Genomic DNA, 16,287 nt, shown 5'->3' on the forward strand with positions numbered 1-16,287 from the left:
TTTGTGGTATACGAGATAGCGAATAATGATACATGTTTAGACAAGTTGTTGCTTCAAAGTAGCATAGATTTGCTTGCCAAACTTTTTGTCGTCAGCCAATAGTTGATATGAATCGCCTTGATTGGTGTAGATCATGTAAGAATTGGGTACAAATGTATCTTCATCTTCGTCGGCAGGAGCAATGCGCTTCACATCATGGCTATAATTGACAGTCGACATAGCGCCTTTGCACTGTTTAGGTATAAGTACATTTGCATCTGGGACCACGGGTGCCACACTTACCATTTCATCCTTGTAGAGCAAAAACGCTTGGTTGTTGATAACAAAGTAACGGCGCTTCCAAAACTAGTATACACGTCAATTATACATGTACAATCATGACATGTTAGAAATCTACACTTACTGGGCTGACATTTGTTTGCACGGAAATGAAGCCTGTCATCAGTGTGGTCGCTGATTCGGAAGGAACCTTGACCTGAAATAAACAGCAGAGATTAGTTACAATATCGTATCATTTATTATGTGCTACCAAATGCTTCGGGTGTAATGGAACTTACCTCCTTGATTACGTCAGGTGATGCAACTATCACTGGCTCAGCAGCAGCAGCAACAGGAGCAGTTTTGACAGTAGTAGGCTCTTCTACAAGCATGGCAATGGCAGGAGATGGTGGTATAATATCTTCTGGTTTCTTGGTCTGAAGATCATGTACGCTTTTCTGCTTCAACAGTATAGACTCTCGTTTTCTAGGCTCCACTGGCATTGTCGCGGATCTAGGTGTTGATTTGAGCTGCACCATCTGTAATGGTGTTTGAGGACCAGGGCTAACTGATCGTTCAGGAATCTGTATTTTGGAAAGCATTGGCGTTTGCAGTTGCTGCAATGGCTTTAAAGTGTATTCATTTGGCTGTGTTGGCTTTAGCTCTACAGTAGTCGTTGATGGCTGATCTTTTGCGGCTTGCTGCTGCTCTTGCTGCTTCTTCAGTTTGCGCTGTATTAGCTCTTGCTGCCATTTGGGCAGCTCTTTCTGTTTTGTAGCCTTTTGTTGCTGCAGTAGCGATTGTCGCTTTTCTTCTTCTTCGATGCGCTTGATAGATTGCTCTCGCTTGAATCGTTCCTCTTGCTGATCTCTTTGAAATTGACGAAATCTCGCTTCTTCCAACTCTTTCTTCTTCGATAGCTGGAATTGAAGCATGGCTTCTGTATGATCTTGCAATCTCTTGCGCTCTTGCTCATCGACGACGGAGTTGAAGCTCGTGTTATTGTCTGCTGCTACAGCAAAGTACGGCGATTCGCTATTGTTATACGACGACGAGGCAACAGATGTGGGCGTAGAGGGAGTGGGTGTTGCTGTCATGCGTTCGGAACTATCCTCGTAAAACGAATAAGGTTCTTCTGTGGTGTTTAAATGAAGCTTCAAGTTCCTCTCGGATATCGGAGAAGGTGATGATGGTGTTGGCGTGGTGGGTGATGGTGAGTATGTGCCAGATCTACGTCGCCTTTGCTGAACAACGAATGATGCTCGTTTAGTTACCGACCGAGGTCTATTAGGCACTTGATTTTGACCTAATTTAAGTCTAGTCCGTACATTGGTATCACTCAAATCCGATAGACTAGATGCTGTAAATTGAGCATGCGAGAGTTCTAATACGCCAGCTACAGCTCGACTATGGACAAGTGCTCGAGCTAGATACGTGTTAGATATTTCACATCGTAGGACTATTTTTCACTCTATGTGTACCTCTTCTTACACCACTTAAAGTCAAACCAAGAAAGTGAGTTATGGGGCTATTCGTTGATGATGTTCAAAACCAGGGGCTTACCTAACACTATCAGGCACATAGGTGATCAGGATGAATTTATCCTCCACTCGGACAAATCCAAATAAGATCTCATTTGTCAAATTGTCTCGAAATTCACTGCCATTTGCATTAGCATCTTGGATCATACGGGTCATGCAATCCATACATACCTAAGGCCATGAACACCACTGGCGTATAAAGAGATAACGTCTCTAGTGTCTCTGTATCCAAGAATCAGCCTATACATCTGTGTTGAGTATACAATAGCAGCATGCCATTACGATAAAAGCAAAAGCATTACCAATCTGTAGGCTCTTCTTCAGTGATGGCTATATAAGCATTCAGTATGCGAGGGTCGTTGATATTACACATTTTTAAATATTTAAAAGAGAAAGAAAAGCAACTTAATTAAACCATGCTACATTTTATATACATCCTTTCTATTGGTTGTGTTACAGTACGGTATATCGAATGTGAGCCGAATGTGTGTTTGTGTACACTCAAATGTCTGTTTGTGTGTGCTGATTCGATGAGCACCAAGAGCAAGTACTACTACTAGACAACTGATTTACACGAGGCCCTATTTGATTTCATTACATTGTTGCATGTACATTACGAAAACGTGATTTGCCTTCTGCTTGTGTCTCCCATCCTTCTTCTACATACGATTAGACGGCACCTGGTATTCCGAGTGGAATGTGTCTTGTTGTCTCTTTCAAAGCAAACAACAGATTTAACAAGGCGGAGATGTCTATTCTCATTATTTGTTACATCATGTACCCTCTTTTAATGCAGCAGCAGCAGCAGCAGCAGCACAAGCATCAACAAACGCATGATGCTAATCTTATTTATCGTGTGCTAGCCGTTAATGATGGTTGAACGATATGCAAGCTTATCCTAAACCACTGTTGTAACCATCAGAGAAAGCACGCTTTTCAAATTACCATGTAAAATGTTGCAGCTGCAACCTGTTGTTTCCAGCTGACTCAAAATGTTCCTCCACTCCTACTATCTCTTCTTTGTTGTCCAAGAATTTCATCAATATTATCATATGTATGTGAATCCACTTGCTGTAAAGCATCCATGATAGATTAAGCCCAACCTCCACGGCTACACATGTAGCGAATCACCATAATGTGTAGTTCGTTTAGTGGTTTTTAAGGCCGCGTCTGCCATTACATACACTGCGAATAATACTGCGTACACCTTTCTCTGTAAAGCACATGCGTTTTTTCGCGCGAGGTAGCCCACATATCAGAAAAAGACCATTGCATCAATTGGGATAGTCTTTAAGTAAATAAGAGAGCAATTCTACAACAAATACCAATATTTGGTAGCAAACGGAGCATCGCTACTATTATTGGGAAGAGGAGGTCATATTATATAAGCAGGGAACGAGATATCCCCTATTCCAAATTATGTCGAGCAACGGTTATTTAATATGGAGAGTAGGTTATTAATGCAAGCTTGCTCTGAATGAGATTTGCCTGTGATACTTCTTTTTTTTTGGAGCAATTGAGTAACTATGCTTACAGTAATTATTTTTATCTCATAACCAAGCATCAAGTCAGAAACAACTCGATGAGTGGCACATTAAGAAAAAACAGCAATCAATGCCCAAGACGCTCGTCAGCTTTCAGGCATTCCTATTGAAGCCCCAGAGTTGATAGGAGATAATGGAAGCAGCCATACTCTCTGAAATTCGTTTAGAATATCAAGAGACGACACATTTCTTTTATATGACAGTTCTTAAAGACCTTGTTGCAGTTGCAGAAAAAAAGCATTGAAGGCTGAAGCCAAGTAACCGAAGCCAACAAAAGAAGCCGAGGACAATCCAACTGGGAAAGGAAATCTCAATACAACAAAGATTACATCTTCGAAGACTTGAATCAACACATGAGTAATAATAAATATAAATTAAAAAGCGTCCCAATATGATGTCTGTTGCATACAAGCATGCATCTTAGGCTACATTCACTTTCTCCTCAAGCCACCTTTTACAGTGTAGCAGCATAGATAATGTTTATCGTAGCACATCACAGCTATGTTTACAAGTCCAGTCAATTATGTGTGCACAGGTGCCTCAGGAACTACAATACATTCAATCTCCCCAATGTCAAGATATCGAGATCCACCTACACTACATGAAACATATCGACTTAGGTGGCCTCTCAACAAGCTATACCAACAATCCATAAGGCCCCAGTGGCCTGCTATTTATATACCATCTCAACGTAGTAGTCATTGACCAGGGATCTACCATATTTAAGCAAGCTAGATGCCCTGTAATAAAGAAGTTTTTTGCTTTCGTTTTGAGATACAGTTGACAACTGATTATTATCATCGACTTATTATTACGAATTCATCAATGTCAGTCAGGCCTGAAATGAACTAGACTAGATTCCCATCATAAACAAAGCCCAAAATAAATGTCATCTCAATCAAACCATGCTACCATCATCAGCAGATAAGCATGCACAATAATAGTATTAGCATGATGATAGCAAGGGTTAAATGCTCTAAAATAAGAGATGACAGATACTAAAGTAAATGTCAAGGGTATTGTTATGTGTTGTAACATAAATATACCTAAAAAGGATACAGGCTCAACAACAAAGAGCTATTCTTTACGCATGATTCAAAAACCATATATTGAAATACCGTTCTTGATCCATCAGATCAACAACTAAATGACCCAACAAAAATATATAAAGTAATGGAATCACTGGCAACTACTAAACAGCTGCCAGATAAGAGATATAAACCAAATAATATAAATAGAGACGTAGAATATACATTTTATTGCACATTATCCAAATTTCAAATAAAGAAGGATTTTAACAGTATTCTACCTGCTTTTTTAACCCCTTTTTTTACTGCAAGGCCTCGTAAAGCAAAAAGCGTACGCAGTATGTTATTATCTCTTTTCTGTGCATAATAGATTTAATAGACATCCCTCATCACAACAAATAGTATCATGGATGCCCGATCAAATGGTTGCATCTTGTCTTGCTTTAGAATATATAAAAGAATTTAAATTATAACTGTTTAGATACACTTTTATTACAAACAAAATATAACGTTCAAAGACAGATCAAGAAAAGATCAACTAGTTATTGCCCTTTGGTCCCTGAACCTCTGAGCCAATCAAATTGCTTGAAAACTCCGCTGACCTAAAAAAAAATTTGCGAGGGTTTCCCTCTGTTTTGATGTGAGGCAAAATTTTAAGCGCCGCTATAATAGCAATATAGCCGCTGCTATCATCAAACTTCCCCCAGGTGCTAGAGCATGCCTTACTTACACCACCTAGCTTTAAATTCAGGCATTGAGACCCTCAATCATCACTAAAGTAAGTAGTGATAACCAAGTGGAGGCGGCCTATCTACCTCCTAGCCTCGGATAAAGTCTTGTTGAGCTTCAGGGATAGGCACATCCACACAACGTAATAAAGATGTATGCTTCACAAGAAACATAATAATAAAAGAAGCGAACATAATAATACTATAGGAGTATAGTAGTATATGTAGGCAAAAGAAAAAAAAGAATGCTCACACGAAGTGAACCAAAGGAAAGTATGTTATGAATAAAATATTAAAAATGTTCACGTTATTATATTCTTGTTATTGCAACAAAAATACATACATGAGCAATGTGCATGATAACAGTCTGATGATGTAAAAGAACACAAATGCGCACAATTGCAGGAGCAAGAGTAGCAGCAGTATAAGTGTTGTAATACAACATGAAGACCAATGTTGTTTTCATGTGAAGCGACAGAGGCAATACAAACAACAATCCACGGTTATATAACAAAGTATCACAAGAAGGGCAATACAATTATATAGCAGTGTGTCATGCTTGCTATTCGTAAATACGAAGCAACAACATTGCAAGTATTTGTTGAGCTGATTATATCACAGCCAACAAAAAAGAAAGAAAAGGCAATAAAGCAAATAGCATGAATGCATTATCGCGGGAAAGGAAGCAGTAGTACAAACGTTCAAAGAAGTTTATATCATTGCGACCACAAGAAAAAAAAGTTACTTACCGCTTACCATAGCCAAGGAGAGACCAGAAAATAGGCAATCACCAGAGATAGACCAGAGAACAAGCATACAACAGAGACAGCAGACCAAGAAAGACCAGACTAGCAGCAGAAAAACTAGCAGCAAGACCATTTGCAACACAATGAGTAACACCAGCAGCAACACCAGCAGCATCGCCAGCATGAACACCAGCAGCAACAACAACAGTGTAGAAAAACCAAAGAACGAATGACACCAGAGACCAGACAAAGATTAACGAAGCAACCGCCAGAGATAGAGACAAAGAAGCAGCTGCCAGACATAACAACCAAAGAAGCAAAGAGCAGAGATAGCAAAGAAGTAATGGCAGCAGCACCTATGTCAAACAGGCAAAAAAGACTATCGAAATCTAATAAACAACCTCGATTAGTGCTTGTTCTACATCTTTCTGTGCTCGTTATCGAATGGTACCTACTATATTCCACTTCAAAGAAGCAGTATCAAACGCTTTTAACCGTGCAAGGCCGTGTTATCAGAAGCTAGAGTGTTATTTTCAACCAAAGGTTTCCAAAACAATATGGTTTGATACGAGTCGCGTTTTGGAAAAAGGGCCAAAAAAAACAGTGTATCGAAAAATAAGAGGGCGCTCTATCCGACGTCACAACCATGAGATTTAGCCTCAGCCTTTTGCCGTGGTAGCCGTAACTGCTGCACTTTAACTTGAAATTGTGTAGTGGGTATTTTCGTATTCAAATTTGACTTGATTTCACATCCTTTAAACATTTTTGCTAAATTTGACTACGAGAGCTCTCGTTGTTATACTTTACTTTCTAATGCATTTATAAAGAGTCAATGAAGGCGCATCGAATGATGTTGGTTACATTCAAATTTCAGACCGAAAATAAAGAGAAATCTGGAAATTTTTGAAAATAGGTTTTCTGCGGAAATGTCAAAATTTAGCATATACAAGTCCCAAAAAATAGTCTCCAGTGTTGTCTTTCATCTTTGCGATCAATTTGGTCTAATATGTATCATAGAAAAAGTTTTCATTCTTGGGGTGAAAACCGCATCGTTTGATTTTGACGAATTTTACCTTGCTAATACTCATGTAAAAACGACGATTTTTATGAATTTGCAATGGCCCAAAGAAAATTGAGATAAAGCATCAATAAGTAAGGCGCAACTAAGAAAATCTGTTTGGCGCTATTTTAAGCATCCAAAACGCTTTGTGGCATAAGTTATTCGAGCTTGAAAATGGCTAGTTTTGAACAGAATTCGACCTAAAAATAAGGTATAGTAGGCTACGTTGCTTAACAAGTAAGTAAATCACAGTTCTTTTTGATGAATCAGATGTTCTCTATTGTACGGAACTCAGTTTCTAAGTGACAGACGCTTTTATTCCAATTCTAGGGCTCAAATCGTGCTTTTTGAAATGCGTGATTACAGTAATCCTAAGGCTTGAGAGTCAATGATATTATGCAAATTTGAAATGACATAATCATCAGGTTGGCAGAACACTTTTGGTGACCGGCTATAATAGAAGTGATATCATATCTAGCCGTAGAATTATTAAACTATTAAAATCTATTCACAATGTTGAGCATTCATGATGATGATCAAAGAGAAATGATAGATATACCAGATACGCCAAGTCAGCCTCAGTAAGATGGGGCCGCCAACAAAATCATGTATCAAAGACGACCCAACAGACATTTATGAAACAGTACATTCGCTATTACAGCAAAAGTTAGCTTTGAGCGATTGCCGCAATAGTTTTTTCTTTGGTTTCCACAATAAAAAATACTATAACAGGTGAAGTGGTGCCGGCTGTGTACATACCAGTCCCCTGAGAGAACTGTCGAAAAGTTAAAAACAGGCGTATTTTTGCACAACCTATACAGTATAATATGACGCTTGTGTAATTTCATTTTATGCTCATTTCAGGTTTCTACAAAGTTAGGGGGCTAATGTAAGTCTATTTGGGAATCTTTGCCCAAAGTTTCTGCCTAAAGGTTGTAAAATACAGGGTTTTAAGCAAAACCATAAAGAGAGCGTACATTTGGGATTTAAGGCTCTTTATAGCATAATAGACCCAAAGTAGAGCTATTAAATGGTCTTTGTTTCATCTAAATACGATGCATCTCTCACGAGATATGACCAAAAATTCCCTCGTGAAAAATCACTGGTTTTTGGCCAGAATTTGCCTATAGTAGCAAGGCAAAAATCCGGATGACAATTTCTTTGAAATACAAAACTGTTGGTATCTCATGATAAAATGATGCTAGCTCTTTGAGTAAGAGCTCATTCGATAGGTTCTTGTCTGTTCTACACTATGATAAGTATTTCAAGTAAGGCTTTGGTGACAGAAACCTGGTAATCTGCCAAAAACAATCAAAAAACCGCAATAACTATTCTATCAAAAACCAGCCTAATAAAGTTGGCCAAAATACTTAAAATTGGTATCATTAGATTCTCCTTTAAATTCTATCCCAAGTTTTATTTAGCTGGAAAGCAATGTTGTTATCAGAATCGCATGATATTAAGGATGAACGATTTCAGAAATCCATGAATCCTCATTTTGAGTATTATGGAGGCTGGGCTATTGATAGTTTAAAATACCGCCTTTTTTTAGTATGTAGCTCAATTCAAGCGTAAATTCGCTACCCTTGTCAAATATAACCTCTTAATTACATGTAACGGATTAATAGGTAAGGTGTTGGCGAACCTCATGGTGAAAATTGCTAATTCATATCTTGCTTTGCTGTCTTGTAGCAAGCTATCAAATTCTAATACTTACCTTGCGGTACATTGATAACAGTGACGTCTTTTAGCCTCAACCTTTTATTAGCATTTTTTCCTTTTTTTTTCGTCTTTATATATATATATATATATATATACTATACTTTGCAAGCTCTCTACTCATGAAACAACGCTACCTTTGTGAATAGAATTGAAGCAAGTATAATTGAAAGCTGCGCAATAGACGTAAGATACAATGTTAACGCGTTTTATACTGTGGTTATACTTGGAATAACTCTACTAGGGATCTATTTCTGATCTTTTGCTGTGCACTGGCTGCACACTTGGCGGTGGCTGCTTTGATGGTATATCGTTGCTTCGGTGGTTCTTCTCTGGTGTTTGCTTATCCTGTGGTCTGTTGTCTTTGATGTATGCTGGTTCTCTGGTCTATCTCTGGTTGTGATGCTGTGGTAAGAAGTGGTAAGTATCTTTTTTTTTCTTGCGGTCGCAATGATATAAACTTCTTTGAACGTTTGTACTACTGCTTCCTTTCCCGTGATAATGCATTCATGCTATTTGCTTTATTGCCTTTTCTTTCTTTTTTGTTGGCTATGATATAATCAGCTCAACAAATACTTGCAATGTTGTTGCTTTGTATTTACGAACAACAAGCATGACACACTGCTATATAATTGTATCACTCTTCTTGTGATACTATGTTATATAGCAGTGGATTGTTGTTTGTGTTGCCTCTGTCGCTTCACATGAAAACAACATTGGTCTTCATGTTGTATTACAACACTTATACTGCTGCTACTCTTGCTCCTGCAATTGTGCGCATTTGTGTTCTTTTACATCATCAGACTGTTATCATGCACATTGCTCATGTATGTATTTTTGTTGCAATAACAAGAATATAATAACGTGAACATTTTTAATATTTTATTCATAACATACTTTCCTTTGGTTCACTTCGTGTGAGCATTCTTTTTTTTTCTTTTGCCTACATATACTACTATACTCCTATAGTATTATTATGTTCGCTTCTTTTATTATTATGTTTCTTTTGAAGCATACATCTTTATTACGTTGTGTGGATGTGCCTATCCCTGAAGCTCAACAAGACTTTATCCGAGGCTAGGAGGTAGATAGGCCGCCTCCACTTGGTTATCACTACTTACTTTAGTGATGATTGAGGGTCTCAATGCCTGAATTTAAAGCTAGGTGGTGTAAGTAAGGCATGCTCTAGCACCTGGGGGAAGTTTGATGATAGCAGCGGCTATATTGCTATTATAGCGGCGCTTAAAATTTTGCCTCACATCAAAACAGAGGGAAACCCTCGCAAATTTTTTTTAGGTCAGCGGAGTTTTCAAGCAATCTGATTGGCTAAGAGGTTGGAACAACGAAGGGTTACAACTAGTTAATCTCCTATTGATCTGTCATTTAACATTATAGTGTGTTTGTAATAAAAGTGTGTCTAAACTGTTACAATTTAAATTTTTCTTTATTCAAAATAACATAAGGTGCAACAATTATTAAATCGGGCATCCATTACACAGCTTTATGTGAGAGATAGTTATTGAATTTATAATGTGAGGAAAGTTATTGTTTAGGATATAAATCATCTCTGAGAGGTAAATGTATTAGACGTTGTATATTACATAAGAGGATCTGAGAGTGAGCAGAGGTGCGTAGTAGAAGTGAGAGGTCTTTATTCAAGCAGCACGAAGGAACGTGAGTGATGCCACCAAATGGCTAATCTATATCCTGGTTCCTAGAGAGTGGTAGCCTATGGCCTTTCATCGCTGGAAGTGAGTTTCAATTCCGACAAATGTTCCTCCGTCAAAGCTATTAGGAAGAACATTCTATCCTGGATCATCTTTGTTGTTTGTCCTTGACTGGTGGTTCATGAGCTCTTACACAGTACATCCTCGTTAATTGGTTCAAGGCTTATACAATTATCCAGCATTCAAGATCAAGGTCCTATTGCTGCGGCACTGTGAAATAACTATAAATACCTTTGATATCTACACTAGTTCTGATCCTCATTCAATCTTGGAATAGCTTAATAAATATATTCAGTTCTAATTGTATTTACTCTGTCTATATTTCGTTATTCTAAACAGTATTATTTCATACGCTTTCCACTTTAATCTACCAAATTTTTAATTATAAAGAAACTCTCTTGTTGCGAAAAAGCTTATATACGCGGTTTGAAGGATGGCGGCATGACCGTTTCAGAAATCGCTAAGAAAGTGAAAAGGCCTGAGCAGACTATTTACGCAGTATTCAGACGCGTTTGCCAACCTCCTAGCGAAGAGCCCAAGAATCCTGTTGGGAGACAACCTAAACTGTCAGATAGAGATATCCGAGCTTATGTGAGGTACGCCAAGAAGAATAGGCATGTAACATTACGCGAAATTGCAAACTCTGGGCGACCAGATATTGGTGAGGGTGTTGTTCGACGTGCTTTGCACCAAGCAGGCTATCACAACCGTGTTGCAAAAAAAGAAGCCAAACCTACGCACTGAGCATGTTCGTAGCAGACGTGCCTTTGCGAAAGAGTACAAGAACTGGCCAATGGAGCAGTGGAAGAAAGTCATTTGAACTGACGAAGCCTCGTTCGAGCTAGGTAAGGCTAGCAGCCCAGTAAAAGTATGGCGTACTTGTGATGAAGCCTACCAGCAAGAATGCTTAGCGTCCACGTTTAAATCCACAAGATCCTCTGTTATGGTTTGGGGTGGCATTTCGTAGGGTAAGAAGTCCAAGCTGATCATACTTGACAAGGACAAACGAGCATCGAAGAATTTCGTTAAAGAGGTGTATGATGGGTATTTAGACGAATTTGAGGATCCTGTGCTGATGGAGGATGGCGCCCCAATCCATCGAGCTGTAATTGCAAACGAGTAGAAGGAAGAGAACGATCTACATAAGATCATATGACCACCACAATCGCCAGATCTCAATCCTATTGAGAGCCTCTGGAAGATCATGAAAGCGAAGGTGCAACAAAAGTTCTACCCAGGGATGAAACTTGATCAGTTTAAGCAAGCAATAATAGACTTTTGGGATTCAATTGATATAGAGCAAATCAACAGCTTAGTATCGGCAATGCTTGATCGCATCAATGAATTGAAAGAGAACAAGGGTCGATCTACTCATTATTAAGCCGCCAAAACTTTTTTTCTTTCTTTAATAACTACATAAGCTTATATGAATAGAATGGCCAGAGCCTGCGCTTTTCAATGATGTATACTATATGTGCTGTTGTTTTCTTCATTCTGATAATTGCAAAAGAAATATGTTTACTTTTTTCAACGAAATTCTCTGGAATAATGTATATTTAAAAGCAGCTAATAATATATTTACATTGACTGATAATATGTACATACATTTCGTAACACTAAGAATAGCGTGGTAGGTATCGCCAAATGTTCTACTTAATGAGGTTGACTAATGGAATTTACTATGGCTATATAATCTGTACACTGCTAACATGTTCAACGTAGTATTGTGTGAATAAGTGAGAAGCTTATTGACGCAAAACTTGCTTTATGAATTGGATGAACATCGCTAGTAAGTGGTCTACATTGCCAGACATAAATCTACTGCATTTGGGCTCACTCGCTGATTTAGTCTAAGGCGTCAAGCAATGTTGTATACGGGCTTTGAGCTTGGTGTATGCATACACACTTTCATTGACAAGGCTTCCTTTAATATTTACACAATGTCTGTATATCCACTTCATTCAAATGATGTGATTTATTCTATTTTTACATACAGTATCTCAATATTTACTACTCTTTACAGTCTAGCTTTTTGAGTCTTTTGCATCCAACCAAAATCCAACTTGGTTCGTCCTCCAGGAGCAATCATGACATTGACAACGCACGTTTGATCTTTGGCAGCGAGGGCTTCCTTGACAGCCTTTGCTAATTCAACTCTATTCTTTACAAACCACCCTTTGCCACCACATGCTTCTGAAATCAAGTCATAACGTGTCTCCACCGAGAGGGATGTAGTGGGCAAAGTACCGTCCTTGAGAGCAGCATGGTACTCTTCATCCTCCAAGCCATGATAGATACCATTGTTGTTGATGACAATGATCAAGAGCGGCAGACGAGAACGGATAGCTGTTTCTAATTCCATGGCAGAGAAGCCGAATGCAGAATCACCCACAATGCTGACAACTCGCTTGGTATCACCGTAGTAGGATTGAGCTCCAATAGCGTAACCCATACCGACGCCCATCGTAGCGCCAGTGCCTGCATCTAAACGATGTCTAGGCTCATGAACGTCAAAGTAGGATCTACCAATATCCATGGTGTTGGCACCTTCACTCACATAGACAATGTTGTTTTCGGGGAGCAGATTCTTAATGACAGTAAAGGCAGTTGAATAGTTCAAAATGGCGCTATCTGATCCCTTGCTACCAGCTAGCTTGGTCTTTTCCACATTTTGCTTTACTTTGTCGACAAGTCCTGAGACGTAATCAGATTTGATATTGTTGAGTTTGCCATTCAATGCTTGCGTGATTTGAGAAACAACGAGCTGAATGTCGCCCAACAATGGCAGTGTGTCTTGACGGTTGTTGCCCAATTCTTCAGGTGCAATGTCGATTTGAATAAAACGAACCTTGTTGCTCCAGCGAGGTGAGTGTCCATAGTGCAGAATCCAATTCAAGCGTGCGCCAATCAAAAGAACAACGTCGGCATCTTTCAATGCTTTCGATCTAGCAGCTGAAACACACAATGGATGACTATCTGAGATGACACCTTTACCCATGGGTGTAGGTAAAAAGGGTGCTTGTGTCTTTTCAACGAGTGCTCTAATCTCATTCTCGGCACGAGCATACGCAGCTCTGTTGCGATATCATGTCAGTTGTCTCGCTGTGAGAGAGAGGACAATACTACTTACCCTTTGCCAATGACAATGAGTGGACTCTTGGCATTCTTCAGCAATGCAACAGCTTCGTTCAAGTTGGTTTGATCAGACATGGACTTGGGAGAATTTGGTACACGAGAGACTTGAACAGCATTATACACCTTCTTGTTGGTAATGGGGTATTGGATATAATCAGCTGGCAAATCCACATATGCAGCACCGGGTCTACCATACAGCGCTGTTCTGAAAGCCTTTTCAATGACAAAAGGCAACTGTTCCAGTGAAGCAGGTCGAGCACTGTATTTGCAATACTGTCTGCATGCTTCGACTTGGTCCAATTCTTGAAATGCGCCCATATCTGTCTGATCTGTCTCGCAAGAACCCGACAGCAGGACAAGAGGCCAGCAGTTGATTTTGGAGTTGAGCAAGCCAGCCAACGCATGCACCACACCAGGGCCACCTACACTCAAGCATACACCAGGACGACCACTGAGGTAGCCATAAATCGAAGCTGCATATGCGGCAGATTGTTCATTACGGAAACCAATAAATCGAATGCCAGCAGCGACACAGGCTTCAGCTACTTCGACAACAGGAATACCTACAATACCAAAGATGACTTGAACACCTTGGTTCTTGAGTGTTTGAGCAATAAGGTCTGCTCCAGATGCAATGACTTGAGACATGTTTAGTAAATTATACAAGAGTGAAAGAAAGAGGGAGCAGTTTCACACACAAAGAAAAACCTTAATATATACCGACGGTGGTCTAAACAGGATTTGTCATTTGTGAGAGCTATGATGTCTTATCACACACCATAGTGCGGAGAGGCAGACGGATGACAGCAGCCATCAAGGACGAGTTGACACAGGAGCAAGCTGAGAGGCTCTTTTGAATGGGCCACTTTTCTCAGTGGCTCTTATTCCTTCACACCCTATATCACGTATTTTTCAACATTTACTGCTCTCCACTTACAAAGAGCAATGCTTTTGTGCAACTCGAAAGCGTATAATATTTCCCAGTTTATTTATTTCCTTCTCTTGCCAGTAACCTTTTCAGCTCTAATCTCCACAATTTCACTCTTGACATATGACATGGTGTGCTTCATTTGAAACACTTTGGCCGCATTGCCCCACGTAACATGATTTCCTAGGTAGCTGTAGGCATCCTCCACTGTAGACCGGTGATTATGACGCTCCAGTCTCAGCTTCCTGGCTAAATGAGCATCATAGATCCAACGGTAAAAGTGAGATAGATAGGATCTACATTGGCCACCGAATGTGACATAGACAGGTTTCCTATTACATGCAATCCCATCAGTTTCTTTGAGTCTCTCTCTCTCTCTCTCTCTTCTTTCACAGCTACACTTTACCCTTTTGAAATAGCATGCGCACAGGCATAATCCAGATCTGCTGTCAGCACGACACGTTGTGAGAAGTGTATAATGTTTTCATAGGATGTTAGCTTGTTCATTGTGGATGGCTCCAACGTGGAATCCCATGTTATTACGGATGCTTGTGTGTTGTCTAATTCAGCGAAGCGTTTGTTCATCTTGTCTTTGACTAGCGGAGGTGTTCTGTCTGTATACACGACCACTACCTTGTCATTGAGGTTCTTGACCATGCGCTAATCCAAGAGAGTTTAACCGTCGGCATGATTTAGCAATCGATTGCTCTCTCTCCCTCTCTCTCTCTCTCTCTCCTACCTTGATGTTATCAGCTAGGTTAACTGCATCTTCCGAATACCAGCGGCAATTCGGAGAGTGCCCACCTACAACCACCGTTGTAAATCCTTGGCTAAATGTGGCCGGTATCATTTGATCCAGTTGTTTGTATGTAGTGGGTGTTGTATCTAGTAAGGGTGCTGGTGTGATAATGCCATTCTTTTGCCTTGCGAGTGGACCAAGAGCAGCTGTATTTCCCGTATGTCAGCAAGATCAATTCTCCTCAATGCGTTGCAAGCCTATTCTACGTTACCCATTTTCGCATTGGCTTCGTATTTCGGTAATACAACTTGATCAAAATTGATGAATGGTATATTGGGATACCCCACATAGACTATCACCCCATGTCAGATCATGTCAAACAAATACACTGCGTATTCTCTTACCCGAAAAGCATTTCTTGTTTTGGTCTGCATTCGTCAGGTAAAGACAGGCAGGCACGGCATCTTGTCCACTTGTAATAACGTAATCCGGCTTGGCTTCATCAAACGATTCATCTTTTGCTGTCAAATACCATGGCAATTTGCTCAATGTGCCTTTGTGTTTTGATGCGCTGTACTCAATGAGGTATTTCTGAATGATGGCAGGAAACATTTGCAATTCTACATGTACAGAAAAAAAAAAAAGAGTTAGACATGACCGCTCTATGGTAATCTATACAGTGGCTTTACTTTTGCTAGCTACCACAGTTTTGACCTTGGGTTTGCCGGATCCTGATAGCTGCTTTCCTAGTGCTACAGCTTGCAAAGAACTTTCGATGCCACCATCAGTGACAACCCACACATTTGGAGATGCTGTTTGTGTGGAATAGCATCGAGGGCTTACTCGGGTGGCCCTTCCAAGCAGTCTAACTAGGGTGTGTTGGTTATTCTTGATCATGCGACTGAACCAAGTACTATAGCTTACTCTGTTTAAGCATGGCTAAAATATCATACAAACAAAAGACGGGGTATCTTTTTAGACAGGTTTTCTTTCATTTTGTTTTGCAGCGGTTATTCAATCCAGCAACGTTAAGCAAGCAGGTCGCTATGGTTACAATGCTGCATTTGCCTTGATGGACATCATTAGGGGACATGCTTGAGTCATTAGCGAATGTATATGTCAATTGCAGTGATA

The 16,287-nt window shown here is 39.7% G+C and overlaps 3 protein-coding genes across 3 annotated transcripts; all 3 read right to left on the reverse strand.

Moving 5' to 3' along the window:
* Nucleotides 1–36: 36 nt before the first annotated feature.
* ATC70_006537 (uncharacterized protein) lies at nucleotides 37–2,172 on the reverse strand (the record flags this gene model as incomplete). Its single annotated transcript, XM_064825811.1, has 8 exons — nucleotides 37–231; nucleotides 283–345; nucleotides 404–475; nucleotides 558–1,684; nucleotides 1,740–1,753; nucleotides 1,822–1,917; nucleotides 1,971–2,039; nucleotides 2,102–2,172. 8 exons carry the CDS (start codon nucleotides 2,170–2,172, stop codon nucleotides 37–39), a joined length of 1,707 nt encoding a protein of 568 aa, XP_064687325.1.
* Nucleotides 2,173–12,368: 10,196 nt separating this feature from the next.
* ATC70_006538 (uncharacterized protein) lies at nucleotides 12,369–14,134 on the reverse strand (the record flags this gene model as incomplete). Its single annotated transcript, XM_064825812.1, has 2 exons — nucleotides 12,369–13,425; nucleotides 13,482–14,134. 2 exons carry the CDS (start codon nucleotides 14,132–14,134, stop codon nucleotides 12,369–12,371), a joined length of 1,710 nt encoding a protein of 569 aa, XP_064687326.1.
* Nucleotides 14,135–14,475: 341 nt separating this feature from the next.
* ATC70_006539 (uncharacterized protein) lies at nucleotides 14,476–16,090 on the reverse strand (the record flags this gene model as incomplete). Its single annotated transcript, XM_064825813.1, has 7 exons — nucleotides 14,476–14,746; nucleotides 14,821–15,074; nucleotides 15,154–15,359; nucleotides 15,425–15,505; nucleotides 15,558–15,773; nucleotides 15,843–16,022; nucleotides 16,078–16,090. The coding sequence occupies 7 exons, from the start codon at nucleotides 16,088–16,090 to the stop codon at nucleotides 14,476–14,478; spliced, it is 1,221 nt and encodes a 406-aa protein (XP_064687327.1).
* Nucleotides 16,091–16,287: the final 197 nt, after the last annotated feature.

The sequence above is a fragment of the Mucor velutinosus genome (genome assembly GCF_035048745.1).
Source record: "Mucor velutinosus strain NIH1002 chromosome Unknown tig00001547, whole genome shotgun sequence".
In the NCBI taxonomy this organism is placed as follows: domain Eukaryota; kingdom Fungi; phylum Mucoromycota; class Mucoromycetes; order Mucorales; family Mucoraceae; genus Mucor; species Mucor velutinosus.